This window comes from Cottoperca gobio, chromosome 17 (assembly GCF_900634415.1).
Source record: "Cottoperca gobio chromosome 17, fCotGob3.1, whole genome shotgun sequence".
Taxonomy (NCBI): Eukaryota; Metazoa; Chordata; class Actinopteri; order Perciformes; family Bovichtidae; genus Cottoperca; species Cottoperca gobio.
Genome location: NC_041371.1, coordinates 9523089 through 9544927, shown reverse-complemented (window position 1 = coordinate 9544927; position 21839 = coordinate 9523089). Strand labels below are relative to the sequence as shown.

At 38.4% G+C, this 21839-nt stretch overlaps 1 protein-coding gene across 11 annotated transcripts; it reads left to right on the top strand.

Annotated features, from left to right (window-relative positions):
* The first annotated feature begins 148 nt into the window (after positions 1-148).
* dtna (dystrobrevin, alpha) lies at positions 149-20693 on the top strand. Of its 11 annotated transcripts, none has more exons than XM_029452877.1 (24): positions 149-399; positions 3531-3598; positions 4283-4363; positions 4442-4655; positions 4981-5066; positions 5577-5731; positions 5832-5937; positions 6355-6521; positions 6680-6804; positions 7756-7764; positions 8139-8222; positions 8443-8511; positions 10369-10464; positions 11837-11918; positions 12292-12386; positions 14500-14613; positions 14819-14915; positions 15996-16019; positions 16459-16618; positions 16716-16805; positions 16891-16990; positions 18075-18207; positions 18338-18376; positions 19568-20693. In XM_029452877.1, exons 2-23 carry the CDS (start codon positions 3532-3534, stop codon positions 18353-18355), a joined length of 2172 nt encoding a protein of 723 aa, XP_029308737.1. In that variant the 5' UTR covers positions 149-399; position 3531; the 3' UTR covers positions 18356-18376; positions 19568-20693. The 11 variants fall into 11 exon arrangements, with proteins under 11 accessions (XP_029308737.1, XP_029308735.1, XP_029308745.1 ...); XM_029452875.1 differs by lacking the exon at positions 149-399 and adding an exon at positions 1768-1939; XM_029452876.1 differs by lacking the exons at positions 149-399; positions 7756-7764 and adding an exon at positions 1923-1939.
* The last annotated feature ends 1146 nt before the right edge of the window (positions 20694-21839 follow it).

Here is a 21839-nt window from a genome sequence, read left to right as displayed (position 1 = left end):
AACGTGATTAAACCAGCCAATGAACGCATCTTTGCATGACCTCCTCCATGACAATAGTAAGTTAATTATCCCCTCTACCCCCCCGCCCGTTTTTGTTTAATCAAACTAACATTTTGCAGCCGCAAACTGACGTAAGCGAAGAGATTCCGCATTACGTCATCGCGAGGCCACATACTGGAGGCAAGTGCTGCCTCTGTTCTCCTCAGCCAGTAGCTACCCGAAAATTTCCACAACACAAGCTTTGCAGGAGAGCGGCACAAGATCGGCCGCTTCGTGCAGTGATGCAGCACCCTACACCAAAGAAACCCTGATCACACCGCAGGACAAACACGACCGGCTGTCGGATTCTTGGATGGAAAAACAGTGATGTTGCATGACATGTCCTCGAAATAAATGGTGGTAAGTATTGTGCATGTGCGCTTGCTGCAGCTTGCTGGAGGCTGGCAAAGCAGCGAAGGAGTACAGCGACCTTAACCTACTTTGTCACTGTGGGCGAAATTAGTTTCCTCGATCAAGTTACAGCGATAGAAGTGGGGATGTGCGAGGATAAAAAACATTAGAAAGGGAGTCGTGTATGCTGGCAGATATTTCTGTAACAATGAGATCTTTGTGTCGCGTACACACAGGTGTCTCTGGCGTGGCAGGTGATGTCTGAGCTGAGTATGGAGTCTACCAGAAAGTGCCTGTTGCCTTTCTCGCTGCCCTTTTACCTTTTTAGTCAGTGGTGGAATTTAGATGTGTTTTCCCCCTAATGTCCAGAGGGCAACGTGACACTTGTCTATGCCCAGGAGTACATCTCTTTTCAAGCTTGTGACTGAAATGCATATGTAATTCTGTTTTCGTCTAAACCATCACACATTCTCACAGGAAACTATAATATATTTCCATTTATTCCAGTGATTTTACTATTTTTAAAAACTTTTAAAGAACCAACTTTTTTTAGTTTGTGCAAAGAACTCAAAAACAGTGTTGTAAACAAAATCACAGCAGCACCAGCAAATCGTAAATGTGTAGCTGCACTCTCACCGGGGTCCTAAAGTTTTGGCCTTTTTGCAGCTGAAACCATGGTGATCATCAGCAGGCAACAGAGAGCACAGGGCCCTCCAGCAGACATCTCCTGCTGGTACCAGACAGGGGAAGAAAACTGTTTCACTATACCTACACAGAATCTACTACAACACTAAAGCACAACATCTCTTTGCTGATTAACCTTAAGTCAATGGCACGGCTTTTATTCCTTTCAGGGGATGGGATTCGGATGCCTGTGTAGTTTATAGTATCATGATGTAAAAATAACTCTGGCCAATCAGTGGTAACAGCTGCGATGTACTGTACCGAGCCAGCCAAACACAGATTGCTCTATAACTCGAGTGCTTGTGTTTGGAAATGTTGCATGACAATCTGTTCCAAGTGTATCAAGGAAGATATAAATGAACAGCACTGTCCACTGTGTTTTATAGGCGCTGATTCAAAAATGGACTCATAATGTAAATAACTGACTAATCAGGAATTTGTAAAGGTTGTTCTGGCATTGCTCAGCCCTACCAGATCCTTTTGCACTGTTAATGGTATACGATGATTTGCTCTTTTAAGGGCAGTTATTTCCTAATGCTGCCAGTGTGACAGTGCCACAGAGAAAGAGTAATGTTTGCTGGGCACATGCCAGGAATGAGGTTTGGGGTCTGCAACTAGAGAGCCAGCAAAGCTGTACAAGAATGTGGAGCCTTCTCATTTGTGGTTAAAGATAGAGGCAGCACGGGATGTATCCTAGCTGACCGTTTCTAATTTCGGACATCTTCAGTCGTCCATTTGGGCTTCTTTTGTCGTAATGTTTCCTTGTTAGAGTGGAGTTTGTGTTGTTTCTAGAAGGAGGACTTGGCTCTGTAATAACTCAGCTCAGGCAAAGGGAAAGGAATACAACCATGGTGCTTTATGAAAGGTATGTTGATGATCTTGCTCCCCCTCACCATCGTACACTTTGCATTGGCTGTGCTGGTTTAATATCTGCTCTTGGAATAGATTGTATCAATCTCAGTTATTTCTGAGACTGAAAACAGGCCCCAGAAGGTCACATATCTGGCACTTGGGATGTGTTTTCCCTGTGATGTGCAAAGAATATCAATGTTAATCTATAAAATAGCGTATATTTGTAATGAATGGGCTTGCATTTCCTTTACTTTCAAGATGACGTTGGACTTCATGCTGCTGGTAGTGGCCTGACATTGCTGTGTATACGTCTAAAACAGCTCTTTACTGTTGTCTTGAAACACTCATTTTCTCTTTATATTTTTACAGGGTTGTCATTTGTATCTCTTTATTATATAAACCCTAAAGTACAGATCATTTTTAATTCTTATGTAGATGTTCTGCTCTGTCTTGTCATGATAATATGCCATTAATAATGACCACTTTCTCTGCTATGCTGTGAGCTGATTTCCTCAAATACAGCACTTGATTCTGTAATTCCAGGTTAATTTATAATCTTAATCTTTTTCCCTCTTAAACTGGATTTCAAAGATTCCTAGAGCTCCATAATTGCCTGCTTATACTGACTGGAAGCAGAGGGAAAAAGTTTGCTGCTGCTGTTGCTTTGCTTTTCTTTTTTTTTTACACTAGGGGAATTCAAATTTCCACACCATGGGTCTGTGCAGCATAATATTTGGGTCTACCAATTAATGTCGAAACTAATTTGAAATGCCATGCCTGAATGGTCGTCTTGCAGAAAGAGTGTTTTCGAAGCCACTCGGCCAAGAAGTGCCACTGTGCTCTCAAGTGTCATCACACTTTGTTATTTATCTCATAAAAGATATTTACCAGTGAAAAGAAACTTTTCTCTACAAACTGTGTGTGTGTAGTGAGTGTGTGTGTGTGTGTGTGTGTGTGTGTGTGTGTGTGGGGGGACTAGTGCTATGTTTTTATGGACGGAGCGGCTGGGATCTTTGCTGCCATGGCAACAAACCACATGACTAGGTGTATTAGATTGCCTCGGACAGTGCGCAGCGAGGCATGGTGTGAGCTCTCTCTCACACCATGCCCCTTTGAAAGTCTTGTCCTGGTCTTACTTAAGTTTTTCAGTGCACCCCCCCCCCCCCCCCCCCCCCCCCTCACATTTCTGATGAGCACTGTAGTGTGCTACATTCAATTTGAAATGTACTTTTTTTAAACGCTACAAAAGTGAGGTCAGTGGTCAAATGAGCTGTGGGCCACTGTTGCCCCCCCCCAGTAGTATATTATAACTTGCATATGTAAACAGTAATAATGTATATTTAAAGTTGTCAAATGGGCATAACATTATTACAGTACGTCTACCATGTTAACCATGTGAGTGTTTGTTATAGATGTGTTATACACAGTAGTTTAACAGATGTTTTGTGATGCTCCTGAAAGAAACCGTTGAGTTTTGCAGTTAATTTAAACAGAATAAAGCTGAAACGCAATAGGAAGAGCATATTCAGTGATTAAACTTTGCCCTACTTGGAACTGTTTCTGTGCACGAAGGCTCTGACATTACTTTCTCTCCTCTTGATCAGAATGATTGAAGACTTCGAGTCGAGCGGTGACAACATGGCAGATCGAAGGCAACTGTTTGTCGAGATGAGTAAGTGCTTCAGGGCCACAGCTCAGCCTGATCTATGTTTGTCTACTGTCTACTCTTTTTACTCACTGATCATAAAAATGGCAAATTCTTCTCTGTAGCGTTCTTGTAAAGCAAATATTGTGAAGATCAAGTGTCTACACTCGTGTCAACAAGATGGATTTTAAACACCGACGTACACGCATCCCAGTATGACCTCGTGCTCTCTCACTATTTACAGTGTGGATGCACGCTCCTATGGAGACGCAAGGTGTTCAATATCAGATACATAAGCAAGACATTATGAAGGAAATGGAGATCTTTTTCACGATATAACCATGTAGAAGTTGTAGAATATAATGTTTTTATAGAGATGATTTTAATTTTTATTCCAGTATTTCAAAATGTCTGTTCCAAATCGCCATTTTTCCTATTTAATTTTATAGTTTAAGTCTTAAAAATGTCCCAGTTTCATAATACATACTCATTTTAAGAAGCTTTTGAGTTCACATACGAGAAAAATATAAAAGTCAGTGTGTATATATATATATATATATATATATATATATATATATATATATATATATATATATATATATATATATATATTGTTTTTGGATCACAATGCACATGGTGAGAAAAGTGGCCACAATATTAACTATCATTGACATTTCCGATGTTATGTAATGATGAGTAATTCTTCCTCAGGGGCTCAAGATTTGGACTCTATACGATTATCGACATACAGGACAGCCTGCAAACTCAGATTTGTGCAGAAGAAATGCAATTGTGAGTATGATGCAGTGCATTGTTAACCTCATCACTTTGCTCCGTCAAAATGTTTATATTCAGTTTTCCTGTTTCCAGTGCATTTGGTTGACATTTGGAACATCATCGAGGCTTTCCGAGAGAACGGCATCAACAACATGGACCTCAGCGCCGAGCTCTCTGTGGCTCGTCTAGAAGTAGTACTGTCCACCATTTTTTACCAGCTGAACAAGCGCATGCCCACCACCCACCAAATCAATGTGGAACAGTCCGTCAGCCTGCTGCTCAACTTCCTACTGGCATCCTATGACCCGTGAGTAACGCGTCACGTGACGCGTCTGCGGCTGGTTGTGTTCTTTCCCATCTGAGGTTTTGACGCGAGCTAATGTAGTGTGAAATGTGACCTTGAAGTGTCTGCCAAAGTGGAGTGAAAATACTATTTACTTTCATAATGTCACAACATGCTTCTAAAAGCCAAGCTAAACATTTATTTACATTCACTATGCTTACTGTAATTCATGTTTACCTTTTTTTTTTAAGGTTATAAAAATAATCTGTTTATAGGATTATGTGCCTTGATGGTTTATTTTTAAAGAATCTTTGACCATAATGTAAAAAATGTTTCTGCTCATTTTCAGGGAGAGCCATGGCAAGATATGTGTCTTTGTTGTGAAGATGGCCGTAGCAACAATCTGTGGAGGGAAAATCCTGGATAAATTAAGATGTAAGCGACACGGCAAATACTTATTTCACTTTTTTAATTGTGAAAAATGAAATTTGAAATCACCGATTTTATTGGCAATAAATCACCAAATTGATTCATGCAGTTTCTGGTCTAAGTAATGTACTGCTTTGGAATTTCTAATACAAACCTATTAGTGACTGTATTTTCTATACCTCGGCCTGCTTAGCCTCTTGTTCCTAAAGGAAGAAGCAGTACTGCTCTAGCTCTTCATGTCTGGGAGAAGTCATTATTCATTATCTGAAGGATAGGGTTTATTACATAATCTACTAAATCCGTGGGTGCAGTCGCAATGGCTCGTGAAGGGAGGAAAAAAGAGGGCTATGTTGCTGGTGTATTATAACAATGATTTGAATAACTGCTTTACTTTGATTTGTTTTCACAAATAAGTGGGGATAATTGTATTGTGTTATGCTGTAATTAGCCGACTGTGGTGGCAACAGACAATTAGTTTGATTCATTCGTGTAATGTCTCCCTTGCGTTGTTCCCAGATATTTTTTCCCAGATATCCGATTCCGCTGGGATAATAGTGCACTCGCAGTTTGACCAATTTCTGAGGGAGGTGCTCAAATTACCCATGGCAGTTTTTGAGGGACCTTCTTTTGGTTACACCGAACAAGCTGCAAGAACGTGCTTTACACAGCAGGTGAGGGTTCATTAACCACAGAGTGTGTCGGTGATTGTTTTAGCGTTGACGTTGTGCAGGACTTTTCCTGATGAATCCTCTCACTCTCCTTTTGCGACAGAAAAAGGTCACCCTTAATACATTCCTCGATACGTTGATGTCAGACCCGCCCCCTCAGTGTCTGGTGTGGTTACCTCTCATGCATCGGCTCGCCAACGTGGAGAACGGTAAGTTGGAATATTTATAAACAGGGGGCGTCTGGGAGGATGTAAAGTTCAGCTTTGCATCATAATCTTGAGTCACCATACACAATCAGTCATGCAGACACACCTCCAGTGAAGGTGACCCCTAGGGACCTTACACCATGAGTGTGCGTGTGTGTGTTCGTGTGTCACAAACCACCTCTACTTGTGCAGAAGAAACAGTCCCATGCTTACATTTATACAACATGCCGGCCTCGTCGTTTAAATAAAATTAACTTTGTCTTCACAACAGACTGAATTGCACATCTGTCCTTTAAATTAATGGAAACTAATCCTCTTCTCTTTGAAATGTGCAAAAATATCTCTGGGTTTACAATCGCATCTGTTTGTGTGCATGTGTTTGTCCATCTGTGCGTCTGACCCCGCCTCTCCTCCCTGCAGTCTTTCACCCGGTCGAGTGCTCCTACTGCCGTACTGAGAGTATGATGGGCTTCCGCTACCGCTGCCAGCAATGTCATAATTACCAGCTCTGTCAGGACTGCTTCTGGAGGGGGCATGCCAGCGGTTCCCATAGCAACCAGCACCAAATGAAGGAGTATACGTCATGGGTAAGGGGAGGAAGAGGGGAGGGTTAAGGGAGGTGTGTCTGCACTGGACCTGTCGTTGTGGCTTTCTTTTCCCGTTCTGCTTCACCACAATGTGAGGATGCTGAATGCTCGATGCAGGTGTACAGTATCGCCGTTCTGTGTTCTGTGTTTTCTCCCAGAAATCCCCTGCTAAGAAGTTATCCCATGCCTTCAGTAAATCACTGAGCTGTGCATCCAGCAGAGAGCCTCTTCACCCCATGTTTCCTGAAATGCCAGACAAACCTCTCAACCTAGCTCATATTGTGTAAGTTCATCTTCTTTCTTTCTCTCCCTGACTCGTATCTCCTCAGCTGATAATTATCTTGTTGCTACCTCGAAGTCTGAAGTGATTCCAGTCAATCTCTTGGGTCAACTGATCAATGAGGCTTAATTATAGCCCTGGGGATGCTTGTGATCTGCAACACTGCTGCTACCTTTTCCTTGACTTGACTGATGTTTCGGGTTGTGTTATAAATAATGAAACGACAGCCTACACGAGCACAGACTTCATACCACGTGCTGTTTTATTAGAGGCCCGTAAAGGGACATACAGTAAGGCTACTTCTTGTGCAAAAATCAACCCACCTACTGGCTTTATCTGTGTTATTATTTTACCTTTTACCGTAAATTGAAAGTAGTTGCAGTATTTTTTATGACCCTTAAACAGCCAAAAGGATTATTAAAGATTTTGCAGAACTGAATGTCGGTTTTAGAGCCTGAACAATACTGGATTTTTGAAGCCAAAATGTTGTATTAGTGTCGGTTAAAACAATCTGATAATGATACGTAGCAGTGGATATATTTCTTCACATAAACCTTTCTGATAAGGATCCCTTAAATTAGGACATTAGAACACAAACTAGTGTCAAAGATGGAGATATTAAAGATGTATATACTGCAAATTCAAAAGGGCATGAAAGTTTCAAGAACAATGTTGCCAAAGTATCCAAATATTTGAACAGTACAGAATAGCAGAAATATGACACAACATTAAGATTCCTTATTTTTACTGATTTGATGATTTTTACTGGCTGACATTTATGCCAATAATATTGTCCTGCACATTTATAATTTTCCTTTTTTTGTTGAATTGATTCAAAACTCTGGTTTGTTTTTCTAAATAACTGGACTTTCTACGTGTAGTTGAGTCTTTGCACTGCTCGGCTGATTGTAATAAATTATTTTCATTCCTTTTCTTGTTCTGTACTTTCCTCAGAGATACGTGGTGAGTTTGCTTTGATTATTTAACGCATCACAAAATGTGTGTTTGTACAATATTTGTAGATTTTGAATCCTTTGTTTCGTCCTAAACCTATCCAGAATTGTCAAGTCCCATCCGCCCTAGCATACTGACAGTCACTGTTCCTCCATTCATTACCTGTTTTCATTGTTTGCCACACCTTACATAACTAATCATATCTGATTTTGTTGCCACGTCTTAATATATGTATGTAAAGCAGGTCACCTCCCGAAATGGAAATAAAGACATTGTAAAGTTGGAGGAAATCCACACAGACAAAAGAAAAAGGCAGGGGCATTTGATGTCTCTTCAACATAAAAAAAAAAACAGCCTTAAAAAAACATTTGTTTCCTGTCCAGGCCACCGAGACCAGTGAACATCACCAATGACTACTCACTCTCCCACTCCATGCCTACATCAGGGAACCCTTACTCCACCAAAAAGTGAGTACAGCCGCAACAATGGATGTCCTGGATTTTACAGCAGATCTTTTCAGTTTGCCACGCTCCCTAAAGGCGCCATCCCCTGTAGACTCTGTGGCACGCACTGTCTTTATTTCCAAAGTGTGTGTGTGTGTGTGTATGTGGACATTTGTGCATCATCGTGCTCCTTGTTTTCTTCTTTGTGGTTCCTTGTGCTGAATGTAAATGGCTTGCCTTACAGCAAGAGTAATGATGTTGAGAAAAGAAAGCCTTTGACTGAGGTTGCCCCACATCTGTTGAAAGGGAGAGGGTAAGTGACTCAGGTGTGCATATGAGAACGCCTTTGTAGCTCAAACGCATGCATAAACTAATATAGATAATAATCATAGGGCATAAACTGGAGTGCTGTTTATCGTCCTAAAAAGGAGCCAGTTTTCTTATAGAGGCGTTTACGTTGTTGCAGTCGAGGGGCTATTTCAAAGACGCTATATGAAGCATGTGTCATGAAGATCATTGGCAATTAGTTTGGAGTGTCTATTACAATGTTTTTATTCACACAGAAATGGGAAATACTAAAGAGTTTCGTATATAAGCCTTCACTTTCACTTTACCCCTCAATCTCCTCTATGTTAAAGCCGTAGCAGTTAAACATTTTAAATTCCCCGGCTGGTTTTTTATGATGTATGTGGAGAAGTATACGAGAAACGGGATTAACTTCATGTTTTCAGTTGCTATTATGTTTTATTTTTGGAAGATAAAAGTATCATGATTTTTCTAGTAAAAGGCCTTTTGAGCTCCTCTGCACCTGCACTCGATGAAGTGTTTCTGTAGGGAACACTGCTCCCTTTCACATCTCGGGCTTATAGAAAAACATACAGATGCGACGAGTGAGTGCCGTTCTTTAGTTTATTCTCGATATGCATGTCGGAGCATCTGACACGCGGTTACTGTTTTTTTTTTTACGGACACCATATAATAGCAGGCTTTCAGCTGATGTGCCCTGCGGAGCTTGACTGGCTTTTGCACAACAATGACTTGAGAATACCTGATTACATTCCCAGGCTTCATGACAAGAGTTTTGACTTTAGACTGGAAAAATGCAGTTAACGGAGCACTGCAGCGGTTTAGTACTCTGCTTTAATAAAGTTGTATCTCTTTTTTTTTTAGGGACACATTTTTAAAAAGAGTGGTTAAAATCAAAACGGAGTGATGGCAAGATATCCTGACTTGTAGACTCTACATCATATTACAACACAAAAAGCTTCCATTAAGGTTAACGGTCCATATCCACAGTTTGCAGGTTTGCATGTAGGCTGTTCTGTTAAAGCTACTCTAACCAATAGTCTTATATTGACAATGAATTGAATGACTGTGTGTACTTTGAAATGGGTCGTAGCCATCATTATGAGGTCCGTACGCAGTAGCTGGTGGTTGAGTGTTTTTCTGTTTTAGTTAGTTGCTTTGCTAAAGTAGCTTAATGATTTGGTAGCTTGCTGGTTTAGCCAAAATGCTAATATTTCAGGTTAACAGGCTACAATTTGAGATACTTCAGAGCTACGATTAAAGAAGCCAATAAATACATAAAACAACTCTAACAAGACAATATGCACTTGTAACAGTAACCCTTTTTTCCCCCCTCTGGATTGATTAACTATGTATTTCTTTGTTATGGCTGCTGTTCTTGAGACATGTTATGGTCACAGCGATGCATTGACCAGTAGGAATGGTTGCTATAGGAGTTTGTGATGCAGGTGGAACGCCTCTATAAATGTAGGAGCTACACCAAAAAGACTGTGCATGCATGACATATCTTGGGTGGCAGATTGTTTGACTTAAAAATAATGACTTTCAATAGTTTAATAATAGAGCACTGAGTGATTGACGCTTGGAGAATTTAAACGTATAGCTTTTAGAGTCTTCTTATGCAGGGCATGTCATTAATCGTGCTCCTAGCCTTCATCACTGCCGTCCCTCCCAAACATAATATGGTTGTTTCTCTCTAGTCACCCATGAATGGCTTCTTTTCAGCCACTCTCCCCCTCTTCTCTTTTGTTACGTTTTCTACTTCTCTCTCTCTCTGCTGCCTCTCCCCTCTCGTCCCCTGTCCCTCTGTTGTCACCTGTGTAATGTCGTGTTTTATGTTTTGTGAAACCCTGCACTGTTCCAGGTTGAGCTACAACCTCGATGTTGCCAATAGACTTTCAGACGAACATGTTCTGATTGGCCTCTATGTGAATCTACTCCAAAACGACCCCAAAACATGGTTAGTTTGGTTTACCACTGCGTTTGCCAAACACCAGTGGAAACCATGTGCTCTGCCGAACTGCCCCCTCGCAAGCCTTCCTCTAACCCGACCTTATTCTGAGTGTGTTACAGCCCTAACGCTGCATGCTGCCAGTTTTACAAACTAGTCCCGTCGACATCTTACACTTCTGTCAACCCATCATTGTTATTCAACAGCATTAATTGAGTGATTGAGTTTTGAACTGAATATATTTCATTTGATTCCAAGGTGAAACTACATTCTTCATATTTAAGTAGTTAAAATACCTTCTAAGTATACACACGACTACATAATATTGAATTCAACATTTTTCATAAAATATATATATATCGTTGTCTTTTGACTGAAATTTGCAAAAGAAAAAAGGGCAAAAAAAGGTCCCATATTTGCAAGTAATGTAGTGTAAAGTTATGTAACTATTTAAATGATTCCATCTAAGTAATGTAACTTATTACATTTGATTATTTTTCATTACTTTTCTAATAAATGTCTTAACTTGCCAATAAAGCTGAAAAGTCCTAAAAACTTAAACCAGACGATGTCAAACTGTTATTAAAGGTTCTTCAATGTAACTTGAATAAATATTGGAACAACATAATTAATGTTATATTCTACATATACATTTTTTAACCAAAAAACATATTGTATTCGGATGTAACCCTCTTTTGTAATCACCAACATTTAGTAACTGTAATTTAATTACATTATCTGATAACAATTACATTTATTTTGTAATTTAATTATGTAACTCCATTACATGTAACTAGCTCCTCCCCAACACTGCATAGTTATCACATTAAAATTATAATCCAAATGCTTAGGGCAGATTAGGTAGTTCATTGGTAGCAAATACATTTAGCTGCTGTTTCCCGTGTGTGTGTGTGTGTGTGTGTGTGTGTGTGTGTGTGTGTGTGTGTGTGTGTGTGTGTGTGTGTGTGTGTGTGTGTGTGTGTGTGTGTGTGTGTGTGTGTGTGTGTGTGTGTGTGTGTGTGTGTGAGATGCTGGTTGCAGTGTCATCTATCATGTTAGCTATCTGTATTATATTAGTTCTCATGTATCTTCCTGTGCGAGTGCTTTTACTCTACTAACAATGATTACTTCAGCTCTATTTTTATGTAATAATAATCCAACGTCATTCCTGCTTTTGTGGTTGTACAAAGTAGTTTAGCATGATGACGCGGGCCTCTGCTGTGAAACTTATGAAGCTTTACTGCCAAAGAAGTAATCTGACTCTTGATCAAACTAAACTTTCTTTTGATTTTTGCATTTTTCTTCCTGCACAGTTTATATCGTATGCGTAGCTAGTGTAGTAACTGTGTCCTGTTGTGACTCAATTTTCCTCTCCAATCAGTTTGCTGGTGAGCAGTAGCTATCAAGATGAAGAGCACAGTCTCATCGCCCGCTATGCTGCTAGACTGGCTGCTGATGCCGCGGTAGAGATATATTTTATATATATATATATATATATATACATAAATAAAATACATTTATTGCTCACAATATCGTGGCATCTTTCATCTGTGTCCACTGCCAAATATCTGAGAAGAGGTTTTGACGTACGCTGCTACTCTACCTTTTGAAGGTTTCAGTCCTTTTTATTGCTAAGATGATGAAGGAGTTTTTAGGTGATGATCATTTATAAGCAGACTTGTATGCCGGTTTATGTTCGGATCAGGTCTTGATGGATGGCTGGTGACTTGACTGTTTTATTCCCCCCTGTGAGATGTGAGATATGAGAGTAATGGGTGACATCATCCCGAGGTAAAGCCAGTTCACGTGACGTCTCTTGCTTGGTTTCACCAACAGGCTCATCAGCAGAGGATCCCCACAGACCTCCCCTGCTCTCTGGATGCCAACAAACAGCAGAGGCAGCTCATTGCCGAGCTTGAAAGCAAAAACAGGTCGGGGATGACTGCTTTTGTGAAGCTGTTCAGTCCTTTTCTGTTTGTCTCTTTTCTTTTTTTTCTTCTTTTCTTTTCAAGAAATTCTCCTTGAGAAGAAAGAGATGCCTTGTCTGCCAAAATATACACACCTCATAGCACATATATTACTGAAAACTACCATTATTATTGCTATTATTATTAGAAACTTTCATTATTGGCCTTCTTTTGGGGTTTTTTTACAATATTTTTATTTAAAAATATGTAGATTTATTGTCCCTTTCGCACCTCAAACAAACCAAATCAGGAAGGACAACCCCTAGTCTTTATTATAAAATCCGTCTTTAGAAAAACAACCTTTTAACCTGGGAAACAAAATCCAAACATGCATGTAGATGTACATACGCACAGATATCTATGCCTTCATAGAGAGACATTACAAGCCATTTTTAAGGAGGTAAGTAACTGTGTGTATTCTGTATAAAATATGGGCCAATGAATATCTGATCATGTGAGGCCAGTCAAGCAATTTATTAATATTGTGTACATATTACATATACAGTGGTAAATTCAAAATAGCTTTACAATTTGCATTAAAATAAGTCAAATCAATTTGTATAATGGTTTAGATAAAGAACTCCAAAGTTTAAAATAAGCAAAGTTAAAAAATATAAATCAATTCAAGAAGATGCAAAACAAAAGTATTTCTAAGAGGTTTAGGGAGGAGGAAGTGTTGAGAGGATGAACGTGAGGTAATTGATTGACTCTGGGTGGACATTTGGGTTGTACATAATAGCGTTGAGGTATTTTTTGAGTTGTATACATGATAAATATTAAGTTGAATGTTTGAGTTATGGAGCTAGGATTATGAAAATGTATATTTCCTATTTCTTTTTCCTTATGTTGTTTATGATCATTTGCTTCATGTTTCGTTTTGTTTGTTCTGTTTTCTTTTTTTACTTATTTGTACAATAAATACAATTAAAACAAAAATCTAGTATAAGACAAAAAAGAAAAGCTGTTAAGAAGACTTAGAGTATCATTGAAAGTAACGGCAGGTTTAACATTAAAATGACAGCAATAAATAATAGTGAATAATGAAACCAAAGTGGAGACAAAAGTTCAATTACAGGCAACAGTGAACAAGTATGTAGGTTTTAATGCAGCTATAATTTATATTTTTTATTTAATATAAACACATGATGGATCACATGACTACTTGTGTATGACGGCGGTCACGTGGTGAGGAACCCACAGATAATTATCACCTTCAGCTCTGCAGAGCTTTATTGGCTCACGGTCACACTGTCATGGCTTTAATAGAACGGCGCCATGGTTTATGTTGTTAGTAACATCTTAGATTATCCTGCAAGGAAAAATATCTGTTGTACAAAAAGTCTAAAGTGTCTGTCACCTCATTGCTTTGGTTTTCCTGTATCTTTACTGTTTTTAGTTCACTCTTACTGTCGTTTTGAGCACTAAAAACCCCACTCTACACTAACCTGTGCAGCACCACAAAATGCCAGATAGACAAAGTTAGCAACTAGCTGGTAAACATAGTGGAGTATCTGGAAGCTAAAGAGCCAGATACTTCCTTCAGGAGTTAATAGAGACCAAAAGCAGCTGAAAGAGAGTAAATCTTGGACTTCTGTCATCAAGTGGACACAAGCTAATGTTGCTCCCTCTGTTGTAGCACACACAGCTTGTTTCTAGTGCCACCTAGTGGCCGACATAAATCAGTTATTGCAGCTGTTAGTTCAGATTTAAACGTGGTCAGATTTGGACAGTAAAAACTAAACTGCTTTCTGTGTTATGGCTCTAAACTGTGGAACTCCCTCTCCTTGCATATCAGAACAGCAAACTGAAAGAAATTAAATTATTAGACTTTTTTAATTTGGGGTAATTTTACTACTTTTACTGTTTTATTCATCTGAACTTGTTTTGGTAAGATGCATCTTTACATGGAATATGCAAATAAAGTTATTGTTGTTATTATTATCATCTGGAAGGTTGTACTAACAATTTGTTCCACAGTAGAAAAATGCAGCTTTCCTGTTATTTTGTGTTGACCCAGGGTCATACAGACTAACCATGTCTGAAATATTATCTGATTGTATATATGTTTGTGCCGCAGAGAAATCCTGCAGGAAATCCAGCGGCTGCGCCTTCAGCATGAGGAGGCCTCCCAGCTGCCACCTGACAGGGGTCAGCAGAACCCCACTCTTCTGGCTGAACTACGACTTCTCAGGTAACTCTGCCTACTTTGAATCCTGCACAATGCAGTGCGTTTATAACAGACATGTTTGCTTATGCAGCAGGAGAATGTACCTATTGTAATTGCCTTTTCCTAGAAAATGAACAACACACGTTAAGAGTCTACAGATGTTAATACACATTTTATTTGACGTGACATTATGGTATCATCACGCTGTACAACTTGTTTCTTCTGTTAGGCAACGCAAAGATGAGCTTGAACAAAGAATGTCTACTCTGCAGGAGAGTCGCAGGGAACTCATGGTGCAGCTGGAGCAACTAATGATGCTTCTCAAGGTACTACAGACGGGCCTTTCATCTGTTTGACTTCACAGCACTCAAATACAGAACACAGATGAGACGCCTTCATGATTACCGAACACACACGCATTCTGTTTCCTACGGGGAACAATAAGGTTGTGGTAATTTAGTTTTAAAGTTTGCTTTTTCGGGCAGAATCGGCTCTGTTGAATGTTTATATACATGGACTTGTGTTTTTGATTAATTTTTTTGGATGCGGGTGGTGAGCAATATGGGTAGATGATGGATTACACTTGTATCACAGTTTCTCACAGCTGTTGTTGATCCCCACATGCTAATGTAAAGCAAACACTGCACTTTGCAGATGAGGAAAACATGTCAGCAATTACCCAACATGTCCATTAGAGGGCGGACATATTTTAATAGTCAGGCTCTGTTGACGTCCTATTATGTCATGTTTTAGAGCTACAGGACAATCGCATATATAACTTAAGATTTCAAGCTATAAATTAAATATCTGCTTTTCTGTGTTTCTATCATGATCAAAATTAAAACATGTCTTCTTGTTAAACAAACCTTTAATCGCATCAGAAACATAATCTAGTTGGTGTCTAGTGTCAGTCCTGCTGTCACTCACAAATCGACTTTAAATCTGTGTTTTGGTCTTTGTTACAAATGATCTTGTTCTGTTTACATGTGGATTAATATTAAGTGCCCTCTCTTACATACGTTTTTGTAAATGATGCCACATATGCCCCGTGATTAGCTGTTATGTTATTCAAGTGCGAAAGGTCCAGACAGACGATTTAAGAGCAGGATGTTGAGTTTGAGATTATGCCCCTCCCCCCTCTAAGGAGGATAACCGTTGGTGCGATAATATCATCGGCAGTCAACAATACAGGAGTTCAAAGCCTACATAAACTGCTCACTATACTGACTTAAGTGGGGAGGATAATAATCTAATTAGGCTAAAAGGATCAATGTTAATCTATTAAACTTTCATGAGGAAGCCACATGCTTTTCACGTCCTAGAGGAATCACTGATTGGATTTTCTTTTTGAAATATTCAATGTAATGTGGTTGTTGTTTCATGAGCCATGAAATATTGTTTTTCAGCTGGAGGAGGAACGGAAACAAGCCGTAAGTGAGAAAACTGTGAAGCAAAAAATGCGACTGAAACTACACTTGGATTCAAAAATGTTTTTGAAGTAAATTTGGAGATGCATGGTGTTCAACAGAAGGCACCGACTCTGGGTTTGTGGGAATAAGTGATGAAAATGCATCTTAATGAATCCACATATTTTACATTTCTAACATGTGTGTCATGTTTGGTACTTATAAAGCTTTTGTGGTTTATATTTAGGACAAATGAGCTTCTCTGTAGTGTGTAGTTTGTAGCTGTTTCTTGTAGTTTTGAATTGATGGTCTTTGCTGTGTGATTTGTTGCATTGCTCGTGGATGTTTGCTTTGATAAGAAACCTTCTGATTTAAGATTATGTTCAATTCTTCTTACAGTCTTTCCACTACAGCGTAGGTTTCTTTGTTAACAATGCCAACACGTGGTCTCTATGTGTTGCAGACTCAGGGTACCGGCTCTCCACGCTCTTCCCCCAGCCACACCATCAGCCGGCAGATCCCCACACCAATCTACTCTGACTCTGCCGGCACGACCCCGACTCACACACCTCAGGACTCACTCATGGGCGTGGGAGGGGATGTTCAGGAGGCCTTCGCTCACGGTAACACAGTCACACGCAGAAAAAGCGTACATTTGCTCATAGATATGGTGATCGAAGTATGGTTGGAAGCAAAACTTTTTTCTGTGCGTTTTCAAAGGTCCAAGGAGAAATTTGAGAAACGACCTTCTTATTGCTGCTGACTCCATCACCAACACAATGTCATCGCTGGTTAAGGAACTCAATTCAGGTTCAAAAAATTAGTGGAAAAAGGTGTATTTTTGATTTCTGAATTTCTATAAAACGGCTGTTTTAAAAATTTATTTTTCCCACAGAGGGTGGAAGTGAGACTGAGAGCACTGCGGATTCAGACTTTGGACGTGGTGACCTCTTGCCCACAACCTCTTCAGATCCCTTCTACACATATAAACCAAGGTACTACTGTAGGATGTGTCGGAAACAATTAGTTATAATAAGTAATAATAACAAGTAATAAGTAGTAATTAGTGTTTTCTTCTACACTTTGTAGCTGCTTAACCTGTGAAACTGGTTTGGCACAATTTGCTGATTCCTCCTGACAGTTTATTTGCTCTGTTGCCAGCCTTCTCAGCAGTGTTGCTTTTTTTTCCCATACAGATGTGATTGCCAAATAATTGATTTGATTGATTTTTATTATTATTGTTTCATGCGTAAATAATATGCCCAGCCCAAACAGGCTTACAAGACATTAATATTTATCAAAAAGAGACCAGAAACCAGAATAGCAACATAAATTACAAATAATTTCTAAACCAATAAAACATCCCAATGTTTTTTTTCCAAGCTTTAGAAACAAAGGTTGCGAGTTTATAAGCGTTACAATTTAATTTCCATTGTCCGTGCAGCAGAACATTTCTGGAATTTTGAACAGACATTTGATTTAATATAGATATTCTATCATCATAAGGACAATACAGAAGAAAATGCGATTCAGTCTCAACTTCTCGTAAATTGCATAATTCAAACGTGACTTCGAGGGCCAGAGGAAGGATCTTGTTCTGTAGAGCTTTGAATCCTTGATAAGTTTGCCATCACATTTCGATTCAGTGCCATAGTTGTGCTTGATTTGATTATATGTTCGTAATTTTGAGAGACTTTGTTCTAATTAGTTTTTTATGCTGCATGAGAAATTATTACCAAACATATGTTGCAATTCCCCCGACCTCAAAAACAGCATAACGCTTTGTAGCCCATGAAGAATGGTGTGATTTTAATCCAAAGAAAAACCCTTCTTATACTAAATGCTTTATACACCAGGTCATGTCCTACATTTCTTTAAACCACTGATGTGAATCAATGTAACAGTTGTTGTAAGATTGGTCTTCAGCTCTGACTCTCGTTGTTTTCTAACTTGAATACAATTGTGTTACTTGAAAATAACAAATGTTGTTCTTGCTCTCGTCTTCTGCCACTATACCTCCAGTTTCAGGCACACCTCCGATCTTGAGTCTTATTTTAAAGTGCCCGTTATCTGTCGCAGGAGTGCCAGCGCTGCAGAGGACGAGAGCTTTGAGAACGAGAGCTTTGAGAACGATCTGGAGCAGCAGCTGGAAGACGAGCTCAAGTTGGAGGAGTTCATGAAGCACAGGCAGGAACCAGACAAAGCGTGCATGGTGAGTTCGAGCTTTTCCGGGACTGTAAATGGAAGGAGCTGGTGGCATATTGTGTGTTTTGAATTGTTAAATGACACCTTGTCAATACTTGATCTACTTTGCTGAGTGTGTTTTTGGTTGTGTGGTACAGGTGACACTGCAGCCGTGACCGTGTTAGTCCAGGTGACTGGTGAGTATCTGAAACGACAATAAAAACGTATTCTTCACGTTACTGGTGGCAGGCTTTTTAAACACAAAACAAATGGCAAATATAATATAATAAAAGCACAGACATAACTATACAATTTAGATGTAACACATCTATAAATATACTGTACATACATACATGTAATGTACTATATGTAATTGTAAAAACAACAACAAATCACATCAGTTCAAATTAAATACTTTTTAAAAAAAGCTAGATAATATTAAGATATGATATCATAAAATATCCATAATTCAAAATTGTGAGGATCTCCAACTTATTCAAACCTGAACTTTTTCTAAAACCCTCTTTTTTGGAGTATCAAATAAATAAACTTTGCCAAGCAACACAACGATGTTCAATAATATATTTTGAACATGTTTGTTCAGATAACTAATCTGCCATCTGCTGCCAAAAGGATGCAACAACTGCACAATACCAAAATGAATGCATCCTCCTCCTCAGCACAACATTATCTGATATTATCTCCATAATTTAAGAATTTTTCTTGTCTGACATTTTTAACTGGAAAGCCCATGATTAAGATCAAGATGACCATTAAATGAACTTAAACATTTTTGACCAAGGAAGAGGAGTGATAAATGAAATGGATGAGAGGTTATATTCTCAGACGACTTAAAGAAATGTATCAGTTGATTTTACAATTCACCAACCATTTCTAATTTCATATGCAAGAGGCGACTAACAGCTAAATTATCCTGCAACTTTTTGATCAAAGTTCTCCACAATAAAGGGATTGCAGACGATAGCTGCACATAGCAATGCCTTGTAAATATATATATATATCATTATCTATATTTTTTAATTAAACATTGGTAAGAAGATCTCCCTTTGACATCCAATATATCATTCCCAAAAGAAATATGATTATCTAAAAGTATCAGACTTTTCCTTTCATTCTGGCATGTATGTCAGTGATACTCAATTTACGGCCCGTGAGCCAACGATCGGCCGTCAACCATTTTTTAATTCACAATGAAAATAAATGTATTCATAATAGGAATAATTTTTTGTACTATAATTGTAAATTAGGTGCATTAAAAAAGCATCAATGGATAAAGTTTACATGCCACAGTGTTCAGGTTTCTATCTGTGTTTCTTAGCTCTTTCATTGCATTGTGCAGCTGGTAACTTGTTCTGTATGCTTAACAGGCGAGTAATATGAAAAGCAACAATAGTAGAAGACACTGGACGAGACGACACTGGGCCGACACAGAGCACTGAAGATATGAAGAATTTAAGTTGAATAAATGGCTGAATCCAACCATAGATTACATTTATGTAAAGATATATTTTTTAACCAACCACATATTTAAGGTAATACTGTGAGCTGATATAAAGAGATTAATTAGGGAGTTGTCTATTACACCACAGGTGCCATAAAAAACAAATGTACTACACTTCAAATTCTCATGTTTCTGCAAACAGTGAACCAGATGTAAGTGTTTGTTTGTCTTCTGATTTAAGGTATAAATCTGCATTGGAGTTAAAGTTATAGATACAATTTGCAATATTTTATAATTTTACAACTCCAGATTTAGTCCATAGATTTCTTACAGTTGCTGTTGAGTGGCTATTGTTTTTTGACTTGTTTTTCAAGCAGTCCGATCAGATAAGTTTATTTTATTTGATACATTAATGATAATAATGCACACATGCCTTAGCTGATTGGATGACCTCTCAAAGGAACTCATTCAAACTGTCAATGCAGCATGTAGCGAACAACAAAACACCTGTTCAGCAGAAATGCTCGTTGTCTTTACCGGACAAATGAGGTTAAACTCATTAAATCTGATGCTGGGAAGGGATTTTCTCTGCTAATATGTACTCTGTCTACATATAAACTGTCACTTAAATGTAAAATATAGAAGGATTAGTTATGATATCTGGAAGTGTTTTAAGGTACAGTGAAAACGATGTAACACAGAGACTTCCAAATAACTCAAATTCAAAGGTTTACACTGCTAAGGGCATTGAACAACATGTGTTTACTATCAATGGTTTATGAATTAAGGTAAAATCATTTGCCATTGTTTCATATGTTAGCGTTGATGCTCTCACACACAAACCTCTGTGTGACTTGCACACCAAACACACACACACTTGATGTATTTTCTGAGCGTGCGTGAAACTTTACTCAGTCACTTTAGGAAAAGTGGCAAGCCAATCTAAAATCATAAATGTGTGAAATATATCTAGTTTGATTTTTGAGCAAGTTCATAGCAGTGATTTTGCATGGTGGTGATGCATAATAAAGTGTTGACACAATATCACAATTTTTTTTGCCTATGAACTCCTTTTTCTCTTTCTTTTTCCATTCCAGACCGGCACACTTCAATTGGCTTGGTTTGGCAGTGCACATTTATTATCTGTCATAAATGCACTGTTGGCTGCCCTCAACCTATTGTCTATAATTCATCACATAGACCCACCATCTGAGGTAACATAAAAGCAACCATCCAGGACTGAATCTCACGGTCATGTGAATATTAAGAGGGAGGATTTTGCTTTCAGGCTCAGGCAATATTCTCAGCATATGAATTAACTGATATTAGTATTCATTATTATTACTATTAGTAGTAGTATTATTATTATGAGTATCAGTACTTTTAAAACATTTCAACACAAGCCCAGTCCTTTCCACATTTATAAGATGGACCAACAGCTTAATCACCAGATATTTGCATAATTGAATGTTGCCATCTTCCCACAATATGTCCTTTTATTATCTGGTCTATGTCGTGTACTGTATCATAGTTAGCAAAGCAGATATAATAGAGATGGATTTCAGACCAAGCCTCTTCCAGATATCAATTGTCTTGTATCAAGTGCATTACTGCACCCTGGTGTCAAAACATGAGGAATGCAGTTGTGCCAGCATCTGAACATCAGGTTTATTTAATCAAAGAGGAAGACTTTGTGCACTGTATTCCCCTCTGAAAAAAACAGTGTTGCTCTGTGCCTAGAATTTGAATGATTAAAAGAATGATAATACAATAAATACAACAATAAATAGAAAGTGGTATTTCACAATACATCGTTATGTCGTTAGCTCAGCAAGGCCCTTGAAAGTAATATGTATATTTTCCCATAACAATTAAAAAACTAAAAACTGTAGTGTACAGAAAATACCCATATTTTGAAATTGAACTGGCCACCACAAATGAAAAAGGACCCAAGGTGACCTCATAAATGGTCTTGTTTTGTCTGACCAATGGTTCAGATATTCAACTTTAAATCATATAAAGCATAGACGAGCAGCACATCTTCACATTTGAAAAGCTGGAACCAGAAATTTATTATTATTATTATTATTATTATTATTATTATTATTATTTAGTCATTTGTGCCTGATTAAACCAAACAAGGAATCGACTATCAAAAAGTGTTGCTTATTAGTTTTCAGTAAGTCAGTTAAACGACT